The sequence below is a fragment of the Nansenia antarctica genome, assembly GCF_963989245.1.
Source record: "Nansenia antarctica genome assembly, chromosome: 1".
Taxonomy (NCBI): domain Eukaryota; kingdom Metazoa; phylum Chordata; class Actinopteri; order Argentiniformes; family Microstomatidae; genus Nansenia; species Nansenia antarctica.
The window spans coordinates 24,240,762-24,264,293 of NC_137674.1; the positions used below are offsets into that span (position 1 = coordinate 24,240,762).

A 23,532-nucleotide genomic window follows, 5' to 3' on the forward strand; every position below is an offset into this window, starting at 1 on the left:
GAGAGAGAGAGAGAAAGAGAGGGAGAGAGAAAGAGAGGGAGGAGAGAGAGAGAGAGGGAGAGAGAGAGAGGGAGAGAGAGAGAGAGAGAGAGAGAGAGAGAGAGAGAGAGAGAGAGGGAGAGGGAGAGGGAGGGAGAGAGAGAGGGAGAGAGAGAGAGAGAGAGAATCCATAGTTATTCACTGAATCAACCGTCGGCATAGTGTAACAGGCTAACCCTAACCCTATAGAACGCTCTAGAAATACAGGACTAATTATCCCATATATAAATAAAGTATTATTATTAATTTAAAGGAATCAGAAATGGCATCCAACTTTCCATCCTGCAGCTCTTCCACACGTTCAAGCCAGCTGCTGCTGAGGAAAGTGTGGCATTCGTTGTGGCATCTGTGCCAGATGGAAACCTCCTCATTAATAACTTTTAATAACGGTTTCCACCTTCATCTATGAGAGGGTTGAATCAGCATCTTGCATCAAAAGCAATTAATTATAAAAGGATGTGTAAGGATGTGATGTTTTTATTTATTTCACCATGAGCATACGGATGGATTTCTAAGTCTTATGGCCACAGCATCACATCAGGCATTCCTGGAGCCTATCCATCACTAATTACAGGAACATGTGAATCTTGCAACTACCAAAACCTCACCTGTCACTGAACACACCTGTCATGGATCACAGCACTGGGTGCAAATTATTCTTTCTTCTTTGACCAACAGAGGTCCCTGTAACTGTTCTTAACCTCATATCCTCTCTCTCTCTCTCTACTTCTGTTATTTCACTGTAGGCTACACCCTCTTAAATCTGTCTCTAACTCACTCACTCACACATTTTCTCTAGGCAGCTCACACTAGTGGTACCTGAACCAAAATGAAAGTAAAAAAGAATTAAGTAATATGATATGTGCATACTTCACGGACACCATTTAAAACGTGAGCGAACATCCGAGTAAAACTGAATTACCTGATCAAAACGAGATTTGCCATGTTCGAATGTCGGATACTCTGCGGATTGTGACATTGTAATGTTAATTCTAACATGAGCAAACTTGAGCACACGTATGGCGTCGTTGCTGGTTCATAACATGAACTTTGGTACTACAGTTCACATTGGTCTGAACAAAAGTATGGTAAAAAAAAGTCGATGAGCTGTGTGTTAGAGGTAATGTAGTTCTTCTCGCGGCTGTTTAGAATCAAACTGCGATACAGCGGAAATAAAAGAGTGACTACATTTCCCACAAAGCATTTGCATATATTTCATTCGCCCAAATCCGAGTAAAAAAATTGACGCGCTTGTCAAATGTCTGTCAAAAATGTGTCAAGCAACACTTAAATGTGTATTTGATCGATCTGCACAGTCAACAGAATCCCTCTCGAGCCACCTAGAAACTGGACAATGAAATCTGATTGTTGGATAGTTTATGGATTTATGGAGAATAACATAGCCCTCTAGTGGTTCACACCAAAGAAAAGCTTATTGGAAATAATAGGCTAAAATAAAAGGTGAAAGACCGTATAATAAAGGGCAGTACAAGTAAATGCCCAGTTCTGAATGAATACATTAGCAGGCTATTCCATAGTGACATGGCCACATCAATGACCGTGTGTGTATATGAGAGAGAGAGAGAGAGAGAGAGAGAGAGAGAGAGAGAGAGAGAGAGAGAGAGAGAGAGAGAGAGAGAGAGAGACTTAGAGAGTGTTATATGTACACACACGATAATGACATATTGGTTATTAAAACAGTTTTGTTGTTGAACACTAGCACACAGACGTGAAATAGAAATGGAAGACCACAAATATGAATGATCCATTCATACATGGAAATAATCTGAAGAACCTGTGTTGTGCGTGCGCGCGCACACACACACACACACACACACACACACACACACACACACACACACACACACACACACACACACACACACACACACACACACACACACACACACACACACACACACACACACACACACACACACACACACACACACACACACACACACACACACACACACACACACACACACACACACACACACAGATTGATAGCCAAACATACAGTGAGCAAGAAACACAAAAACTTTTTTATTAAATATATAAAAATTTGTGAAACAGAATCGCATTACGAATTGTAAACTTTCCAATCTTTGACTAATTTATGCACATTCCACCAGCCACACAGTCAAGAACAAAATACAATCAGTTTTAACTGAAACAAATGGAAGACATGGAGAAAACGTCAGCGCTTGCCTTGATAAGTGCAGAGTCACATTTAAGTCTCTACTACAGTCTACGCACGTCATATTGCAATCAAACAGCAACATAGAAATGACAAGGCTTTTTACTATTCATTATGCTCTAAAGCTTGGAAATCTTTATGGGCTTAACATCTGTGGTGCCATGATGGGCCAAGTGCTTGGATACAGAGGAGTTAGAAAGTGCAGTAGGAAGTGAAAAGTAGGCCTCTACCGACATTTACATAAATGTATACTATGTTCTGATGGTAATGGTAGTGCAAGAACATCCATAAAACGCTGTAACCGTGGTTTCATATCTGAATACTTTACGGTGAATCAAATCTGCTCCTCCCTACATCTCAAGACTTGGCTTTTTGGCGTTTCACAGGAATCTTCTTCTCATTTATTGGGATGCTTACATAACAGTGGAATTTTGTGCCATGATCTAAATAATATCACAACAACAAAGCATTTCCTTGTGACAAATAACTTTCAAGGGAAAACAGTTTTGCTTTCCGAAATGTGTCCCCTACAGACAGTCCCCTACAAGTGAAATTAAGTGATAAACTGAAACCTATGAACATTATGAACATTAACAAAACCATAAGGCAGCATCTGGTCATTTCCATATGGCATATGCTGTAAATATGGTATATATCCCTTTTGTAACACACCTGAAAGCACTGTTAGCATAGCTGAAGCAAAGGAACAGAGGGGGGGGGGGGGAGAGAGAGAGGGAGAGAGAGAGAGAGAGAGAGAGAGGGAGGGAGAGAGAGAGAAAGAGAGAGAGAGAGAGAGAGAGAGAGAGAGAGAAAGAGAGAGAGAGACAGACAGACAGAGAGAGAGAGAGGGAGAGGAGAGAGAACAGAGGGCGGGGGGGGGGGGGGGAGTACCAGCATGTTTCTAGTAGTTTCTTGCCATAAATCGTGTCAATAATGCACAGAGGAAGGAAGAAGCATGAGTTCAGATAAGCTATAATGGCTGACCCCTCACACCCTGGTAATGTGAGACTGTATAGTACATAGCCTGATATCAAAACAGTCTCGGTGTGTGTGTGTGTGTGTGTGTGTGTGTGTGTGTGTATGCGTGTGCACGTGCGTGCACGTGCGCACATTCAATCACTCCAGAATCAGTTAGCTTATGCGGCTGAGCACTGTGTGTTATTTTTAAGACATGCCCATGAAAGAAGAAAAGGAAATAAGACGCAAAACAGCATTGAGCAGTCTTCGTGCATCAAAGATTTAAACTATTAATTTGTTTGCTAAGAACACTTTCGAACACTTTTTGAAACCTATGAAAACTTCCCATTCCTTTGCATGTGACACACATGAGTGATAATTCATACCTCTCATTTGGTTAGTAGCTTGAGAACTGTGCACTTGTCGATGTTGGTGGGGGGGAAAGTGTTTCAATGGTGAAGTGACTAGGTGATGAGGAGGAGGAAGCCATATTTCTACAATCAATATCCCCAAATCTGATGAATTTGGGGTTTTTCAACCCGCTTGAGCCACTATCGTTTCAGCTCAACACCAACTGGTTTGACCTGAAACAACCTGAGGACCCTCCGACCCCCACTTACCTAAGATCCACGACCGCACGAACCAAACCCTTCCACGAGGACGTTGTGTTTCAATACAGTAAAGCATGCCAACTCAAAAACATCACCGTCGATGTTCCCCAGTGCTGTATTTCTCTATATCAAAAAGGGACAGCATAGCAGTGAAGAGACTAGACAGCTGTTGTGGGGGGGGGGCTTAGAAGAAAAGAGAGGCACGTTCTGCTGCAACCCACATTCTTTTTGGACCCTATGTCACTTGAGCTTGGTGCGCACTTGCAGAAGGGTCGGCGTCTGTTCCATGATGCGCACCAGGAGCGTGTCAATGTAGTCCTCCAGATCCCTAACCTGAGGTTTCATCTTCCTCAGCTCCAACTCCCGCTTCTCTAGCAGGGCCCCCTGGCGGTCGGACACCGCCCTCTGGCTCTTCAGCTCGGCCTCCCGCTGCAGCAGTAGGTTCACCAGCTCACTGTGGGTCAGGTGGTAGTAGGACCCTGCCCCCGACTGCAGCAGAGAGAGAGAGAGAGAGAGAGAGAGAGAGAGAGAGAGAGAGAGAGAGAGAGAGAGAGAGAGAGAGAGAGAGAGAGAGAGAGAGAGCAAGAGAGGGAGGGAGAGAGGAAGAGGGGGAGAGACAGAAAGACAGAGAGAGAGACAGACAGACAGACAGACAGAGAGAGACAGACAGAGAGGGACAGACAGAGAGAGATTGAAGAGGGTATACAGTGAAATAACAGAAGAAGTAGAGAGAGAGAGAGAGAGAGAGAGTGAGAAGAGGAGAGGAGGTTAAGTGGGTCTAAAACTATTGACTAGAGTGGTCGATGGAGATCAGGTGACAGGGTTTACACACACACACACACACCTTTTCCCTTTCAGGCTCCTGCTGCTCAGTGGGCTGGCTGCTGCTCCTTCCAGGGTGGATGGTGGACTTGAGCTTCTCCAGGCCGCTGACCAGCACCGAGCGGCTGTCAGGCCGCCTCACCTCTGACGGGACGGCAGCTGAGGTCAGGGGCTTCACCGGGTGGGGACTGCAACAGGAAGGTGAGAGGAGGTGTTACTGCTAGCTATACCGAGTCATCACATAGATTACCTCACAATAGATGACCTCACAATAGAGATCAGAGACCCCCGTGAGATCAAAGTGGAATCTTGACAAAAATCCCTCTGTGAAATACCTAGAAAAATGTAATCAAATAAGACTAAAAGCAATCGCATACAGTACAACCATGTAACATCCACCATGGAGAGGGAGTGTGTGAAGGGTGTGTGTGTGTGTGTGTGTGAGAGGAACAGGGGGAAATTATTAACTGCTAATTGGGCTGAGTCTCTGTTTCCCCTCTTGTCATAGAGGCAGGACAGCTGCAGTGGTGGGGTGTGTGGGTGTGTGTGTGTGTGTGTGTGTGTGTCTGTGTCCATGGAGAAATAAAAGAAATGGTCAAACCACACAGCAGGAGAAGCCCTAGAGAAGCAGCACAGAAGCAGGGGAAGCACGAAGCAGCAGGAGAGGCAGAGAGGAGACAGAATAGAACACTCTTAAGTGTGTCAATCCTTTACTTGAGGGCCTGTTCATCAAACTACATTTGGTGGAAAAGCATAATAATAATAATATTAATAAGGTCTCGGATGAATGAATATTCTGGATTGATATGGTTTTTATTTGACCCTTGGGAAGAGAGACATTGATGAGATCAAGCTAAACTGCCTGCTAAACTCTCACACACATCCATTTCGGCGGTCCTTCACTCTTGAACATGTATGACCTCACCTGTACTGCCGATTGGCTGCCTGCTGTGTCTCCTGCGGCAAAACAGCATGTGATTCACCAATCATTGGCTTTGCAGTGGCGAAAGGGGCAGTGGCCAGGAGGACGGTGCTTGACGATGACCTCGCTGTTGCATGGGGAGGGTTAGGGCAGGAGGAAAGAGCTAAGGAGGAGCTTCTATCAACAGTTAGATCGGCAGTGAAGGATACCAAAGGAGGGAGCAAGGAGTCATGCTGCAAAGAGGAAGACTCTAGGCTTACGCCTGGGTCGCTCCCAAAGGATGGGGTCAGGTCCTCGAAGGTACTCCTCATCGTGCCCTCTGAGAGAGACCGTTGATGCGAAGCCGACTGTGGGAATGAGCCTAGGTCATCCTGGTCCGTTCCGACTCCGTCGTTGACTTGATCTCTGAACTGTGAGCTTATAAGAGAGTCTGTAAGTGCATTGTAGAGTGATTCAGAAGATCTGGGTTCTGTAGGGTAGTCTCCCATCAAGATGCTAGATTCAAGGGGTACGGTCCTCTCCTGATCCACAAACCCGCTCCCTCCCAAATGGAATAGATCTAATACTTCAGACTGAACATTACCATCGTTAGATGCCCTGTCTCCATCAGAGAGCTCCACTTGGTCCAAAATGGCTGTACTCGTGGCGCCAGGAGCAGATTCAAATGCCCCTGTCTCAGCAGACGGCTCATCATCTTCACAGGGTGTTGAGTTGGCAGAGGGCAATGTCTCAGCCCAGGGCTTAGGAGGACTTTCCTCTGAGACGCTGGAACATTTAGAGGAATGATGGGACCTGCAGGTCTGGTACTGCTGTGAGTCGGCACTCACATACATGCTGTTGACAATGCTAGTGCTTTGATCAGATGCCTTAGTGTGCAATAGGGGGTCCTCAAAGCCTAGGCCGGAGTTGGTTCTGATATGGCCGTAAGTGAGGAGGAATTCACTAAAAAGTCTTGCTGGTTTGGGAGGAGGCTGGCTAATGTCCTGATTTCCAGATGTGCTGCCATGTGCCACCTCACCAGGGGAGGTGGTCATTATTAAAGAATTTTCATCATCTGAAACGGCTGGAATGTTTGTCTCAACATTATCAGGAACTGTTAAGATTGAATTGTGTATCTCAACAAAAGAAGTGCCAAAAGACTCTTTCGTGTCATGCTTACTATAAGAGAGTCCCTCTCTATTATCCTCTTGACACAACTTGTTGAGATCTGAATGGGAAGATACCTGAATGGGTGTAGAGACTAAGTGAACCAGGAAATCAGGGAACACACTTATCGACTTATTAAGTGGGTCATCATCAGGTGTCATCTCCTTCATGGTAGACATTTTCAGCTGTGGTAGAGTCATCTCTTGTACTGTTGACGATGGTTCCTGAGACACCTCAGAGCTCTTGGTTTCTTCCCCTTCATCATTCTGGGCCACGCCAGGAAGTCCCTGTGCGGTGAAATCCAAAATTACTCCAGAGAAAGAAAAATTCTTGGATGAGCCTTCAAGGGAGCCTGGAATACTGGAGTGGGCATCCTTCCTCTCAAATGAATTGTTCACAGCTGCAGAACCAGGGCTTGCCAAGTCGTCCATATACTGGTCTTTCAGACTTGGACACTGAGTTGAAGAACTGTGTGAATTATTGCATATGTGACATGTAGCTTCATGTGCGTTAGTGGTCAGCTCAGTAGTGTTAGTGGTGTTGAGGTTAACTGGTTTGGTCTCAGAACCAGAAACCAGCTCTAGTGGGTTAGCAACAGCATCATCAGTGGCAGTTGACCTTTCAACTTTAGCGTCCAAGCACTGGTGTGCTGGGATAGTGTCAATGCACTGTGCAAAAGTGCCTGTTTCTGTGTGAGAGAGATTCACATTACTGGTGCGTTCAATTAAAACAGTAGACTTATTTAGGGTTAGGCTATCCTCTGTGCAAGCTTTTAAAATGACATCTAAGGAAGTGGTTTGTAGCGCATTATTCACATTCATGTCTTTGTTACTGTTCACAGTCAAGGATGTTATTTCGACGTCTTTGGAGTCTTCCAGAGGATAGTTAGTTCTATGGTGCACCAGTGTTGCCTGTGGTATGTAGCCTGTGGGTGATTCCTCTGGAGATTTCAACCTGTCAGCTAAGAACGCTTCAAAGGAGTCGTCCCACTCAGCATCCTTCTCAGCATCCTTCTCAAGACCAGGGCCAGGTATAAAAGGGTTGGATGAACTCTTAGCTATAGGCTTCTTCTCCCCTGCAGGGGTTGGTGGGAGGGATCGATGCCGAACCTTGACCATTGTATCTTCCTTTATATCCACGTTAATGCTGTCGTCCTCTGAGGCTGAGCAGTCTTGGGACGGGACGGGGTTAGGGTTGCTGGACCAGGGAGGGGGTGTTACTGAGGGCCAAGGGCCACGACTGGAAAGACAGGGCAGAGGAAGAGGAGGCAGTGCAGGTTTTAGAGCTTGGTCAGCTGATAGCTCCTCAAAGAAAGGGTTACACTGGAGGAGAGAGAGGAAAGGGTTGGAGGGGGACATGGGAGGAGGGGTAGTCTGAGAAGGACTGAAGGGGTTAGTGTGGTGCAGCAGGGTGCCCAGTGAGTCAGGGTCTACAGGTAGAGCAGGGGGACCCCAGGGGAAGAGACCACGGACATGGGTGGTGAGGTGAGAGTCTGAGCAGGGCTCTAGTTTAGGTGACACCACCAGGCTGTGAAAGGAAGGCACACAGTCCCCTTGATTAGTGCTGTTTGTTCACAAGGCTAACCCATAAAACCTAAAAACATGGTGGACGTTTGACCCCCTTGGACATACAAAAACAGTATTTCTTTATAAGAGATATGGAAGTCTCACCTATAAATGATCAAAAGTGAACCTACTTAGGCCTATCTCCAAAATATGGAGTTTGCCTCCAATGCTTCTCACAACAGTGAGAACCAACCAGTAATGTCTTTAGCTATCAAATTTAATTCTGTGGCAACTTCATTTCTGGTAATACAAATGATTTCTTGTTCAGCTAGATAAATGATGCAACTGAACATAGTGATGCAGCACTAAAAGTGCTAAATTGGCAATAGTCCCAAAGTACTAAGAGTCAAAAGGGAATCTTGGGCAATGAAAACATGTCGTTGTAGACCGACCGCGTGGGCATGGATTCAGGATACAACAAACAGTCAGTTCTGGATGGGAGTATCAGAAACAACGGCCTTAAAAACTAGTCCCTTGTCGTGAGCTTAGAATTATAAGGTTCTATCTCATGTTTTGGGCAGTTCAGAGATATTGAGCGTCAAAGTTTTTACATTCCATTATGTTTTGTGAGATGGAACCTTTGTATTTTATGAATTACTAACTCAAAAATGTCAACATTTTAATGGATCAGATTATGTACAAAAAACTCAATTTTGACAAAAATGGAGATAGAACATTATAATTCTAACGTCACGAGTATCAGAAACAATGGCCTTAAAAACTAGTCCCTTGTGGCAGCTTTGTTGGAGACAACCGAACCTACATGTCTTTTTAGTTTTTTTCTTAGTTATTTCTATAAGTTTTCTACATAGAGGGCCGAAAGGCAAAGAAAGAGGTGCTTTCTGTGGTGAGGCGTCTTAACAGCATGAGGGGGGTGATAACATCCAAATAAATGAGAGTCACCAGGGTGTGTTAGAGTGATCATAGAAGTGGTAACACTAACTGAAGGTGCGATTGCTTTCATTTCCTTTTTTCACAACCATGTCTCCCTCTTGCTCGCTTTCTCCCTCTCATAAACACACAAACACACGCACACACAGCAATTACCCAGAGGAGATCAAGCAGAAAAACCACCATGATCAACACATATCGACCTACCAAAGATGTCTCAATCTTCCACTACCACATCTGTGAAACACTAGTAGAAACACTACACTAAAACATAATTAACATATATATAAAAGAGTCAAGTGTTGGTTTTTCGGCTTTACAGAGTTAATTCCATGGGAGAAACACCCCACCCCTATCTGCATTGCAGATACCTGCTGTAACTAGAGCCTGAGAGCTGGAGCTGAGGGAGGAAGTGTTACAGATGGAGTACAGAGCTTGGATCCATCTCCCCACGATCATGCTGGTACAGGCCTACACGCTTTTACATCAAACGCAAATTCTTTGCTGCCATTATTTCCCCTACAAATATATATAGGCCTATATGGGTCATATGCAATTAGACACTCATGCATGAAACTTATGATGCAGCAAAAATCTAAACAATAAAGGTCAAACGTAAGCAGACACAATCTCTCTCTGAGCAATAGGCTTGTGTTGTGTTGTCAGAGTGGTGTGTGTACCGTACCAGTATCACCTGTGCCAATTTTCTGTGCTGGCCAAAACACAAGGAATAGGGGAGTTGGCTAAAGCAGAAGCGGGCGCAAGCAGGCTTCTTTTGATGCACAACTGTCCAGAGACGTTACTGCATACAACACATCCTCTTGTGAAATGTACATGGACCTACCCTTCACAACATCCACATCAAGTCTATGTCCCAACGCTCATATTTGTAACAAGACATAACGATTCATTATATTCCCTGCGTTGACAACAACCAAAGTGAGGGCCCTACACCCTACATTCTGAGTCAGACGGTTTGCTGTGTTGTTATGGTCGCACCATCTCACCTGGGCTTGCTGTGGGAGTCCTTTGATCCAAACCATCCTTTGTGTTTCTCTTCAGCAGGTTGAGAGGAGGCCTGTTCAGACACATCCTTGGACGGACTCTGTCCTTTTCCTGCAGACCCGTGAGAGAAAAAGTTCCTCCTCTGCTTTTTCCCCTGGCTGTCCGTTGACTCCGTTGCAGACACCACGGCGGGTGCAGCTGCTGCCTGCTGCTGGGCGGGCTGCTGCTCCTCCTCCACGTTGCCCATCGCAGAACCGATCTGCTCCAGGACCGCTGCTATGGCTGCTTTCTCCTCTTTCCCTGCCTTGTCGAAGGACCAGCGTCGCCCGTCCCCGGCGGGTCCTTTGGGGAGCGCCATCTCGCCCTGGGGCCGGATGTTCTGCAGGGACGTGGAGAGAGGCAAGGACTTCTGCAGCTGCCCCAGTGAACCTTCGGGTTTCCCCCCCGAGCCGGGTGCCAGGAACTGAGCGCTGTACAGCTGGGTTCCGTTGAGGCATAGGGTGGGCTGAGGCACGGCGATGGTGATTTCCCCAGTCCCCTCGTCGCTGAATCCACGCTTGTGAGATGCCAACTTGGGTGATGATGTTTCAGAAGTGTGCTCTGTGGGGAAAAAACAAACAGAGACAGAAGAGTGACAGAAGAAAAAGGTTTGAGAATGAGAGCAGAAAATTATAGCAGGTGTTGGTTTCACAACACGTCACAGAGGTGGTCCGCTAATGGCTAGACCTCTGTGTTTAGAGGTTGTGGGGGAGTAAAGGTTGGCATTAGTGGTCAACTTGTCATCCCTTCTGCCCGCCTGACTACTATGGGATCTAGAGCCTTCAGCCGTTCTGCTCCCCGTTCTGGAACTCTCTGCCACCTAACATTCTGGAACTCTCTGCCACCTAACACTCTGGAACTCTCTGCCACCTAACACTCTGGAACTCTCTGCCACCTAACACTCTGGAACTCTCTGCCACCTAACCTTCGCAATATTGACACTCACCACTTTCAAATCCAGTCTTAACACACCTTTTCACAATGGCTTACTTGGTTTGATCTCCTGTATTTTGTTGATCAGATTTTGCTGTTTTTTATCTCATTTTGCTGTGATGTTTTGATATGTGGTTTTAAACTGTCTTGTAAGGTGTCCTTGAGAGCCTTGAAAGGCGCCCATGAATAAAATGTATTATTATTATTATTATTATCCTCACCAGGGCTGTTGTCTGCGGTGAAGTTGCTGCTGTTGCTGGGGGAGTTGGAGAGGTCGGAGACCACCACACTGATGCCTGCAGTGGGGCTAAGGCTGCCGCCTCGCGATGAGGACTCGCTGCTCTCCGACCCTAACGACGTGCTCGAACGCGTGTCCGACGACTTGCGCAGCTTCCCCCGCAGGAAGAAGTTCCTCATCTTACTCCGTCGCCCTTCTCCTCCTTCGTCATCCTCGTACTCTTCCTCCCCGCCACCGTCGCTAGGGAGACGGGTACGCTGACGGGAAACTCCGGGCACGATGGCCGACGACGTGTCCTCCTCGTTGCTGCGCTTCTTCCCCTTCATACGGTCCTTCAGCTTGCCGAAGGTGGAGCGGTGCTTGCCTGTGTGTTTTTTTTATTTTTTTTAACAATTTGTTTATTGAAGATTTTCCTTTTTATACAGAAGTACATCAAGATACAATTTAAATGTACAATTCATCCCCCAAACCCCCCCACCCCTTTACTGGTTAAGAGCAAGTTAAGATAGTAGTAACAATATATATATATATATACAAAATAAATCAAGAGAACATTGAAAGCAAATATCTTCGAAAACATATAGATATGAATGCAACGATATATGCTAAGTGCCTAAGGATATGTTTATAGGGCCATCCCAAAAGATAGACACATAAGAAATGTATTAGAAAGAAAAAAAATAAAGAAAATATGCGGTGCTTGCCTTTAACAGAAAGGTCGTACATGCTGGCGGTCAGGTTGTTGCGTGTGAACTGGACTGTCACTTGGATGTCTCCCCGCTCCTTCTCCTTTTTCCCCGTCTTAGAGTTCAGCTGGTACCACCTGCAACAACACAGACAGACACACGGACATCAATCAGAATAACTCACACCAGTATATTCGGTTGTTAAGTCTGACGTCAAACGTGACGTTTTGCAATTTCCGGGTCCAAACCAGAAATTCCCCGCACCAGAGTACCAGTGTACTAAAGCGGTAGAATGACAGTTCAATCGTTTTTTAGACTCGGATCTATTCATACAACAAGGGACGCAGCACTTTCCCGTTTTCCCCATATTGTCAGGGTCTTTGAGCCTCGGAAAAGCATTATATAAATATAATGAATTATTATTATTACTGAGGCATTTCGAAGAGAGCGCCTCAACCAACGTTGGACCCGGAAGCACGTCACGACTTAACAACCGAATTACTTCAAGTTGTTCGACAAAATGGATTGGATGGAAAACATGCATTAATTAGACTTCAATTAGGTTCAGATGGCAACTTTTTTGTTTTTAGCACTGTCTTTCAATAAAAGGCATATTAGGAAGAATCTAAGAGAACACTATTCTCAAAACAAAGACGTATACAATATAGAGACAGATAAATTCCACCTAAAACCCAAAATGGAGTGATTCATTACTGGGTCCCTCAGCTTAAAAACCAGGAGACATAAGTGGGGTCATGGGAGATTGTGAATGAAGCCATTGTTTATATGAATGAGGTTAATCTGTCCTCACATCCAGTACAGTGAAGGGGGATCAGTCTGTGTCCTACTAAACAGATATCCCCGTTCCCTTGGCTCTGGAAGGCTGGTCACACTTCCCATCATACCTTGTGGCCTCTTGTTTTTGTCATCAGAGCTGGCAAAACAACCATGAGGAAAAACAATTAAGTTCTGCAGTCTAACAATTACTGTCCGGAAATACAGTTGGGCTTTGTAATAACAAGAAACAGCAACAGCCTTTAACTGTAAGCAGAAAGCTTCAAACACAACACAAGCGTCAAACACAGCAGGAGATACTGTAGTCAAATCAGTAAGATAAAGCAATGACTCATGGGAAAGTATCATCTGGTCTGGTATGACTGGTAGGCGGAGGAGAAATCCCCAGGCCAGAATATTTATCTGACACATCACCCTGCTAACGGAAAACTAACACAATGTGGAAGAAAGGTTGTAGCCTAGTAGCAAACCGCAGTTAAGAGTGGGGCACCATAACCAGTCTGAACTCACCCATTTTCCTGATAATCAGGGGTGCAAACTGGTGATGGCCCAAAACTCACTAAGACAATTATCAATGAGCGGATAACATTTTTGTTGATGGGGGGGGGGGGGGTGGATAGCGCTAGCACTAGCGGTGGTAGATGAATAGCGCTAGCACTGATGGTGGTCTCAGCGGCCTAACCTTAACACCCGCATAATTATATTGAAAACAGGTTGCTTACTGTGACTGTGTCCTCCACACTGTCTAGAATTGTACCTAGCTGCATGAAGCTAAAAGTTATTTCAACAGCAGCGGAGTTTAGCAGACAGGAAGATTAGTTAGAAGAATAGTCATCATATGACTTGGATGAGACATACAGATCGACTACATGATTTGCGTGGATGACCTATTTTGAACTAAAAACGGCTAATTTAGCAGAAAGGTGACAAGTTTGCACCTCTGATATTAAATTATAACTTAAAAATTATTACGTGAGCCAGATGTCATTTTCGCTTAGCTTTCTCTGTCCGACATCTTTATCTAACTCAACAGGACATTCACCCTGATGTCTAACCCTCCGTATTATATGACTAGACATGGAGACGGGCAGTGAAGCCAGACGGTCAGTTGGTGTCTGTGGACTCAGATGGAGAGAAAGAACATACAAGTAGCCTATATCTAGCCACGGGTACGCTAGGGACCGACAAAGTTGTTGTTTCACAGAATTAAAATAAACGGGGAAACCATAAACTAAAACTAAAACAAGCCGAATCATGAGTAAACCTGGATACGCCAGGGCGGCTGTGGCGCATGAGGTAGAGCTGCCGTCTTGTAATGATCACAAGGTTGGCAGATCGGCGGTTCGAGCCCCGGCTGGCCACATGTCGAAGTGTCCTTGGGCAAGACACTGAACCCCAAATTGCTCCCAGTGAGCGGGCCAGTGAGCGCCTTGGATGGTAGCTTGCCGCCATTGGTGTGTGAATGTGTGTGAATGGGTGAATGAGAGGCTGTTGTAAAGCGCTTTGAATAAAGGCGCTATATAAGTGCAGTCCATTTATACGCTTGCTGCCCTATTTCTTTGCTGTCTCCTCATCTTAAATTTTTCGTACTCACTGCTTTGAGTTCTAGTCCTCACTGTCACCCAAGGACTGTGTTGAAAAGCAGTTTTTTAACATGCATTTGATAAAGTAAAGGGACCATACCACTGACATTGTCATCAGTAGTCATCTAGAAAACATGGAAGTCATTCCAATTAAAAACAAGTTGTCTGGCATTTGGAGAGCAGTTTTCATGCCAACACCAGTTCAAAGCTGCTAAAAATATGCTACGTCCATGCTAAGTCAAAACATAGACACAATATAAGACAAAAGCATAGGTACACAAACAAGAGGAGATGAATACAAATCCATTGTAGGCATGTAGGCGGTTCTCATAGGTCACAATAAGCCGTGAGCCAGTCTGAGATGTGAGAAACCAGTAAGACAACTTAACTGAAGACATCCTATCCTCCCAGTTCTACATCGTCACTGCTCTATGATCACGCAAACATATGGAGCCAAACAAGCCATGGTGTACAAGTAACCACATGTCTATATCTCTATCTCTCCTACAGTTCAACCCAGAACACACATTCACCGGGCCTTTAGAGGAATTCCAGTGAAGACGATTAGGGAAGAAGATTCGATATCTATGACAAATCTCAGAGAAATGCAAACAAATAGAGGGCAGAGCCAAGAGGAAAAAGAGTTGTCATACTTTGGTCATGAACAATGTGGATATAATCCAGATGCCCTGTCACACTGATGAAAGCCAGCATGGATATACTCTAGGGTCATAGCCTACACCTCAACATTTAGAGCTCACACAGAGCTGTGGCATAGTACTAGGGATCTCAAAACATGACTGGTGGTGGGGGAGTCAAGCACGCTTGGTCAACAGATCCATCCTTTCTCAAACATCTGAAAGACAATGACTTCATTTCACAGTAGTTTCTGCACATGGGTAGTAGAACACACATACATAATAAAACTGTTAGGTGTGAACTCAAGTTTCACACTTGTGTTCCAACAATGCAACCACCACTCCAAGGCCAAACCCTGAGGGCAAGGTGGAGTTCACATTCCAGAAGATTAGATGGGACCAGAGAGGTGACATTTTCCTGAGACCCAGTTCATTGTTAGAGCAGAGTAGATAGTGGCATCAACCTTCATTAGAAGTCTGTATTTCGACAGGAAGAATTGCGCGCTAAACTAGGACAGTTTCCTGTATATTGGTCTAAACATCAACGATGACTGTCCCTTTTGTTATTTGGTGGTTTGCTGTGAATAGAGTAAACCACTGCTACAATGTTCACTTATAAATACATTTAGATTTGGTGACATTTTTAAGCAGAAGTACACTACCTTATGAACACAGTGGCTAAGAGCTTTATCATACAGTCAAACTATATTGGGTTCATCTGACCTGTGAGAGGGGTACATTAAAGCAAGTGACCTCTGACTTATGAGGTCATAATAGCCTCTGGCTATTCTGAATTCTATTCATATGAAATAGTTGCCATCTTTGTTTTTCAGAACTATGCACAAACGTTGCACAAAGTCTATTAGTGGCCTCGCAGCTGCACTGAACCATGTGACATGAAAAATCCGAGCAAGCAAAGCTGACGACATCTAAATAAAGAATTGCAAATGATTCTCATGAAGTTACGAGAGAATTTGGAACACACACCCACCCATGACGAATGAGACAGCACAAGCCTGTTGGACCGGCGGGCAGGTATATTGTGTTGTTGGCCCCATAGGATTCTGGGAGTCTATGCAGAGCTTTTGTAAACACTCCCTATTCCAGAGGCACTGAGCACATCTCTATCTGCTCCATCTCCCCCAAAACAGGAAAGCAAAACACTCCACCCCATCCCTATCCAATACAATCTCCTCCTCATCCCCCCTCTGATCTCACACAACAAGAGAAAAGCCAAAAACAAGTTCCTTGAAGCTAACATTACCAAGAAGCAGCACTTGTGAACACCTATAAAGTAGGGTGAATAATATTCCAAAAACAGCCATTCTACAACAGCATGTTTGGATACTGGATTCTGATTGGCTAGCAACAGTGGTAAATACCCCAACAACCCACAGTTCAGACCGCATTTCCAGTTTCAATGCGCCTCCCAATCAATCTGATTAAGAACACCTGTGCTGACCTACAATGCAATGGTTGATCTTGTTTATGGGACTATATTCTGTGGCGGAAGGATATATGTATTCTGAAACGATTAATGATTAAATAAATAAATGAATGTAATGTTACAACTGTGTATATTCGGCTTCGCCTCGTGCCACAACCCTGTACCAGTGGTAAACGAGTCCACAACCCTGTACCAGTGGTAAATGAGTCCACAACCCCCTTCCTCTCATGGTCAATTGCTTCCTCAACCTAACTAAGGCCAGCATGTGCTAACTCCTGCCTCCTCCTCAGCATTCCTTCATACTGGAATCACAGGCCAAGCCAGAGACATACTGTACTGTGGTTTCAGGAATGGGAATGTGGGAATGCTCGGAGGTTGTGTGGGTGTGAAGGCCTCACTCATTTCCCCAAACTGTCTCATCAGCAGGAGGAGCTGTGAAAAACCCCTAAACCAGACATGGGGGGAAACACATTCCACATCTGGATGTGATAGCGTCCCTCCCTCTCCACTGGCTTCCTTGACCACCCGTTACATAATGTAGCAGTACATCTAAAAACCACAGCAACCTTGTAGTAGTAGTAGGAGTCATATTGGAATAGATTGTCAGATAACATCAATTCCCTTAATACAAATGGTATTTGGAGGCCTGGGCCTTCTATGCAGACGGCAGTATGGAGGTGTTGTTGTTGACCTCGATTGCATTCCTGATTCCAGTGGCTAATCACTGTTAAATGGTTGTGATTGTGTAAAAATGATCAGCACTTTGCCAAACCATCGATGTTTTATGGAAACTATTTCTCAACTTTTCTTGTTTTTCTTTTGTTGTTGTTGGCGTAGCCTCAAATCAACTTAATATGGCAGCTTACTGCCAAGTCTGAAATTATCTAGGAGATCCGAATAAACCATATTTTGTAAGCGGCAATGGGTAGTGAGAGAAATACTGTGACTATACTCATACATTAACTATAAACGTGTATCTTTTCTGCCTTCCATACCCACACTGCTTACACAAATGTGTGCATTTCTCAAACATGAGACATTTCTTGGGGGGGGGGCACTCATTTAGGCGCATGCCACATAATCGCAGGGTCCCTGGTTCGATTCCTGGCCATCGACCTATCCTGCATTTCATTCCTCCTCTCTCTCACTTAACCTTCATGTCAATCTCTACTGTCTCCATCCCAATAAAGCAGAAAAGCCATAAAAATAGGGTTAGGGTTTTTTCATAAATGTATATGTTACGGTACATGTGGGAATACGGTACATGTGGGAAAACTAGGGTTAAGGTTAGGTGCTACGTCGACTTGGTACATGCTGGCATGTCTAACCCTAATCCTAATCCTAACCGTAGCACCTAACCCTAACCCTAGTTTTCCCACATGTACCGATTTCCCACATGTACCGTAACATATATATATTAAAAATAAAAATAAAATAAAAAACATTTCTTGTATCTCTCAGACCTTCACAGAGCACACTGTTCTGCACCTGTGAAGCAGCACAGAGGACTATTCTCAAAAACAGGTTCCTTGAAGCTAACATTACCAAGAAGCAGCACTTGTAACACCTATAAAGAAGGGTGAATAATATTCCAAAACAGCCATTCTACAACAGCATGTTTGGATACTGGATTCTGATTGGCTAGCAACAGTGGTAAATACCCCAACAATCCACAGTTCAGACCGCATTTCCAGTTTCAATGCGCTTCCCAATCAATCTGATTAAGAACACCTGTGCTGACCTACAATGCAATGGTTGATCTTGTTTATGGGACTATATTCTGTGGCGGAAGGATATATGAATTCTGAAACAATTAATGATTGTAAATAAATGAATACAACTGTGTATATTCGGCTTCACCTCGTGCCACAACCCTGTACCAGTGGTAAATGAGTCCACAACTGTTCTGCACCTGTGAAGCAGCACAGAGGACTATTCTCCATGAGCAGTGGGCCTGTCAGGCCTTTTCTGCTTGCATCAGAGGATTCTTCTGGAGCTACAACACACACTTCCTTTTCTGCCTCGATCAGCACATCAGACTAGTTCTCAGGCCTCCCTCCGTAACACGAGCATGAAGCAGCAATACAAGACTGATTGAGAGAGACTTCAGAGACTAAAAGAGAGGAATTGATAATGAGAGGAGATAAATAAACATGACTGCATCGTAGAGCAGGCACGTCGTACAGCTACCCGGAGTTGCCTTGCTTGCACCATTCTGTAGTTTCCCCCTAAGAAATGGTAAATGGACTGCACTTATACAGAGCCTTTTTTTGCTGCTCCAAAGCACTTTACCACGGCCTCTCATTCACCCATTCACACACACATTCACACACCAATGGCGGCAAGCTGCCATGCAAAGCGCTGGCCCGATCACTGGGAGCAATTTGGGGTTCAGTGTCTTGCCCAAGGACACTTCGACATGTGGCTAGCCGGGGCTCAAACCACGATCTGCCAACCTTGTGATCATTAGACGGCGGCTCTACCTCCTGCGCCACAGCCGCCCCTGCGGAAATGATAATAGGAGTCCAACGCCCACCTTTCACCAAACATGCCCTGTGTTTGTATGCAAGCACAGAGATAGAGAATGAGAGGGAGGCGGATGCACTAAAACAGAACATACTAGAACAAACTAACACCTCACTTAACTAAAGTGACTGAAATTGAAAGGTGAAATGTCTTCGATATGTTTAAATGTCCAATTATTGTTAATGTAAAAGGGGTTGATATGATATCATTGGGGTTGAAGAAGCACAACATGAGTGAGCACTGGAACAGTGTTGGAGAGCAAAATAATTCACAGGTTGAAAAGAATTAAGAACATAAAAACACTGGCACTTTTCCTGGATCCCAAATATAAGGGCCACTATACCGACTGTATGTGGATGGAACCTCTCCATCTCATGTGAGAGGCTTTATAAATACCAGAAATGGGAAAGTGACAAGCTTTTGGTTGGGCATTGGTCCAGGCATGCCTTTGTCATAATCCTCTGCAATACAGGACATAAATCAATGGGAAATCTCCCCTCTTGGACCGTAACATGAGAACACTATAGACCTCTAACATACTGCAGGAAGGGCTAAGTTTACCACTATAATTGTTGTCATTATTATCATCACCGTTTAAATCATAGAAAATGCGGATTGCCTTGACATTAATTTTGTCCCAGAATGTGGTCAATAGAATACAATCATCATCAACATCTTTATGTTGCTCAAAGTATCCCAAATGCACTGAATACCACATATAGACACTAGTGTTCCTGGGAACCAAACTGCTGACAACAACACACTGGCTCTAACCTTCAAGTTACCATGCTATGACATGGCCAGGAGAGATATCTTTCACACTGCTATCATGTGTTTATATAGAGGGGGAGTAGGTAAGGACACTTCTGTCTGAAGACAATGCATTGTAAAGGTTGGTCAACAACAAAAAAGTTGATCTCTTAAAACATAGCAGGATTTCATAATGAATAGCTCACTCAATGAATGGCCAATATACTATAGTCTGGAGGGAACATGTGTTGGGGCCTACACAACGATTGGAGTGGAACAATGCATATGTTACGGTACATGTGGGAAAACTAGGGTTAGGGTTAGGTGCTAGGGTGCTACGGTTAAGGTTAGGGTTAGGGTTAGACATGCCAGCATGTACCAAGTCAACGTAGCACCTAACCCTAACCCTAGTTTTCCCACATGTACCGTAACACATACATGTATTGCAGGGAGAATACTCAGCTGCAGGAGTGCAACACCAACTACTGCACTTCTGGTATGATCCATGACAAGATGGGCTTTTTATAACAACATGCTACAGCTAGATAGCCACAGAGCTTTTAGCCCATGAAACTGCTAGATAATCCTGTGAATTGGGACAGTCCCTAATCTGTAATCCCTGTTATTTCTCATCCTACCATAAATGCATAGGGGAAAACAATGCAGAAGAATAACATACAATGCCTCTAGAATGGCTCACAGCAAGAAAGACCTGAGGCAGGGAGGGCCATATTTCGGTAGGATGGGTTCCTCTCATATTTATAACCCTGCTCTGTACCTTCTGACTGACAAACTAGTGTCTGTCTATGTCTACGTGTAGAAGGCGGGTCTGCAGAGGCCCTGCTGTGCTGATGCTGTGAGGCTGCTGTTGTTTCCACCTCGAAGGAAACAGTGTAACACTATAATAAACAACAATAGACATTGGGTGGTAAGTTGGCATATGATCTGTAGAATGAGCCGACCTCAAATATCTCCTTTTGACACAAAAAGAACGATGCTGACGCTATGACAACACCATGCAGGTCATGGTCAGTCAGTCAGTCAGTCAGTCAGTCAGTCAGTCAGTCAGTCAGTAGTGAGTGTTCTCTTGTTTGGAGCAATGAAGCGATCAAACAAACGTGGTGGCGGGGGGCTATTAAATTGCTGAACCAAAAGAATAAACCTACTCGTTTTTCATACATATTTTGTCCTGAAACACCTTATCCAGTGGGATCACCGCTTGTCCGAGGAACCCGTCCAGTCCGATGAGCGCCCTGTGCATCACGGTGAGGACCAGCTCGTTGCTCCCCGGGGGGTATCCTCCATCCTCCAGCACCCCGGGCGACAGCTCGAAGGAGCATTCCTCCTTCCATTCGGGGGAGGTGGTCTTCTCCGCCACACACGTCGAGTACTTCTCCTTCCCCAGCTGGATGATGGTGTAGACGTCGCTGGTGCCGTGTTTGCCCTTCGATCGCAAGCCCCTGCCCCGCAGAACTGTCACCTGGACGTGTGAAGGAACCCATATCTGATGATCATCGTCTAGATTTAACGAGGACATGTCCGAATTACACAACGATAGAGAGAAGGGGCGAAACGTGGAAATGGTACCCGCGCCGCCGTGCCTCCAGATCAGCGTCAGAGACGTGCAGCCAGTCACCCTGCCCTACCCCCTGGGCCGACAGCTCCGCATTGTGGGTTTTCCTCTAGGCTACCTGAAGTTGTCGATACCGTTTCTTTAGTCTTTAGTGCTCTTGTCCGGCGTTGTCCCGTGTATTTCGCAGCCTGCTACGGTGTATCCTGGGATGTTATTGACGGTGCGTGACTCTCTCCTCCTCTCGGGCAAAGCAGGGCGCCCCTCTGCAGAAGTGTTGAGAACCAAAAGCGATCGCGACGTCACGCCTTTCTCCTCGCTGCAGGACGAGGAAGTGAAACGCTGCTACCACCACTACCGTGCGTGTGCTGCTGCGAGAGGTGTTCTCCTATGAACCGTTCCCGTGCACGGTCTTTCATAGAACACACGACAACTGTTTCGAAATAGTTCAGATGACACTGTAGTGTAGTGGTGTCTCGCCACATCACTGAGAAAGCTGAGAAAATATGCTGTGACAAGACTTCTCCTCCCTCAGACTCACTGCCCCTGGAAATGACATAACATTGCAGATGCCGCCTAACGGGATGACCGTTCGGAAATGAAAATAAATGTGCGTAAACCTATCCCGAAGTTGTATTACAGCTGGGAAACTCACCCACGGATCCTTAAGTGGTAGGGGTAGCCTTATTCTGAAGTCATGGGTGGTTCGAATAGTTGGCTACTTAGTAGTAGGCCTAGGCCTAAGTTGGAACTGTTCGTGTTGTGGGGTGTGGTGGTTCATTGCGCAATATGCGCAAAATTGCGCATCACACTACCAGGTGCGCTTGTACCTCCTCTCCAATTAATTGTCCAGCTAAAAGCTCTAACTAACTCTACATATATAATTGTGTTTATAGACTAAATGGTTTACTTTGGTTGAGTACGATTAACGATGAATGGACCACGGGGTGACATTTGCATATATGCAAATAACGATGAACTATTATGTGGTCGGCTATTTACCTAGTTTAAACATCTGAGTTTCCCAGCGAATTCTCCTCCAACACAGTCACACTCATCTGTGGTGCAGTATGCTCCAGTTGCTTTTCATTGTATCCTATGGGCAATAAATGGCTAAAGAGATGTCTGATCATGACTTTAGGGACACTATGCATTCCCAAATCTCTGCAGGGCCAAACAAATGTCTCAATGTAGCATTACTAGCATACATTCAATAATTGTATAGCAGCACTATGTGAGTACCCGTAATAGTGCATAGTGGCAGTCATATTCTCCTTCTGCAACAGAGAGCAGATTTGCAGGGGACTGGGGACATGCCCTGTGGGGGATGGGAGGTGGAGAGCTAATTAATTTTGCTGATGGTGCTGTGTGTAGCGTGCTTGCTAGCGCAGAATTCATTAGCGGGAAGGCCAATATGACACAGAATTTTTCCCACCCTCGGTTCAGAGTGGAGTGGCTGTGTTCTTACTGATCACACCAACGCATGATGTAGGCTACATTTACATTAGGGCATTTAGCAGACGCCTTATTCCAAAGCGACTTACACTCGATACATTTGACTAAGCAAGTGAATCATCAATCCACCAGTCGTAGCAGGAAGAGTAATCCAGCTCAGGCTCGGGGCCATTGGCAGTCTCTGTGATAGAAGGAAAAGTCTACTTCTATCACCATCTTCTAAACCTAGACTTTTAAAAAATATATATATTATAAAGACACTGGAGAAACAGAGAAACAGTACAAGGGGGGCAATATACGTTTTTAGGGGACACAGTAAAGGGGAAAAAGCGGGTGTCTCAGGAGACGCAGTGCTGGGGGGCAGTAGAAGTCTCAGGAGGAGCAGTTAAGGTGTAACCTGAAGAGATGGGTCTTCAGTCTACGACGGAAGATGGGTAGTGACTCTGCAGTTCTGACAGCCGTGGGAAGAGGGATGGACAGATCCCATTGAAAGGCCAGCCTAAATATTCAGTGTTTTCATTGCAGATGGAAGGCAAGGCAAGGCAAGTTTATTTGTATAGCACATTTCATACAACAGGGGCAATTCAAAGTGCTTTACATGCATTATTTAAAAATACAGCAAGAGGAGCATAAGAAAATAAAAATTGCAATGAATAAAAGCAAATATAAGAAGTAAATAGATAAAACATTTAAAAAGACAATAGTTAATGGAAA

The 23,532-nt window shown here is 45.0% G+C and overlaps 2 protein-coding genes across 3 annotated transcripts in view; both read right to left on the bottom strand.

Moving 5' to 3' along the window:
• Positions 1–1,073, bottom strand: part of sfxn5a (sideroflexin 5a) — a 20,370-nt gene extending 19,297 nt beyond the window's left edge. For both annotated transcript variants that reach the window (XM_080550431.1, XM_080550432.1), the window contains exon 1: positions 962–1,073. In XM_080550431.1, the coding sequence (XP_080406557.1) occupies positions 962–1,018 (57 nt within the window). In that variant the 5' untranslated portion in view covers positions 1,019–1,073. The remainder of the gene's footprint in view (positions 1–961) is intronic.
• Positions 1,074–4,047: 2,974 nt separating this feature from the next.
• rab11fip5a (RAB11 family interacting protein 5a (class I)) lies at positions 4,048–21,330 on the bottom strand (the record flags this gene model as incomplete). Its single annotated transcript, XM_080541864.1, has 9 exons — positions 4,048–4,296; positions 4,652–4,817; positions 5,555–6,564; positions 6,775–6,984; positions 7,609–8,224; positions 10,161–10,758; positions 11,352–11,732; positions 12,073–12,191; positions 20,960–21,330. 9 exons carry the CDS (start codon positions 21,328–21,330, stop codon positions 4,048–4,050), a joined length of 3,720 nt encoding a protein of 1,239 aa, XP_080397990.1.
• Between the last annotated feature and the right edge of the window lie 2,202 nt (positions 21,331–23,532).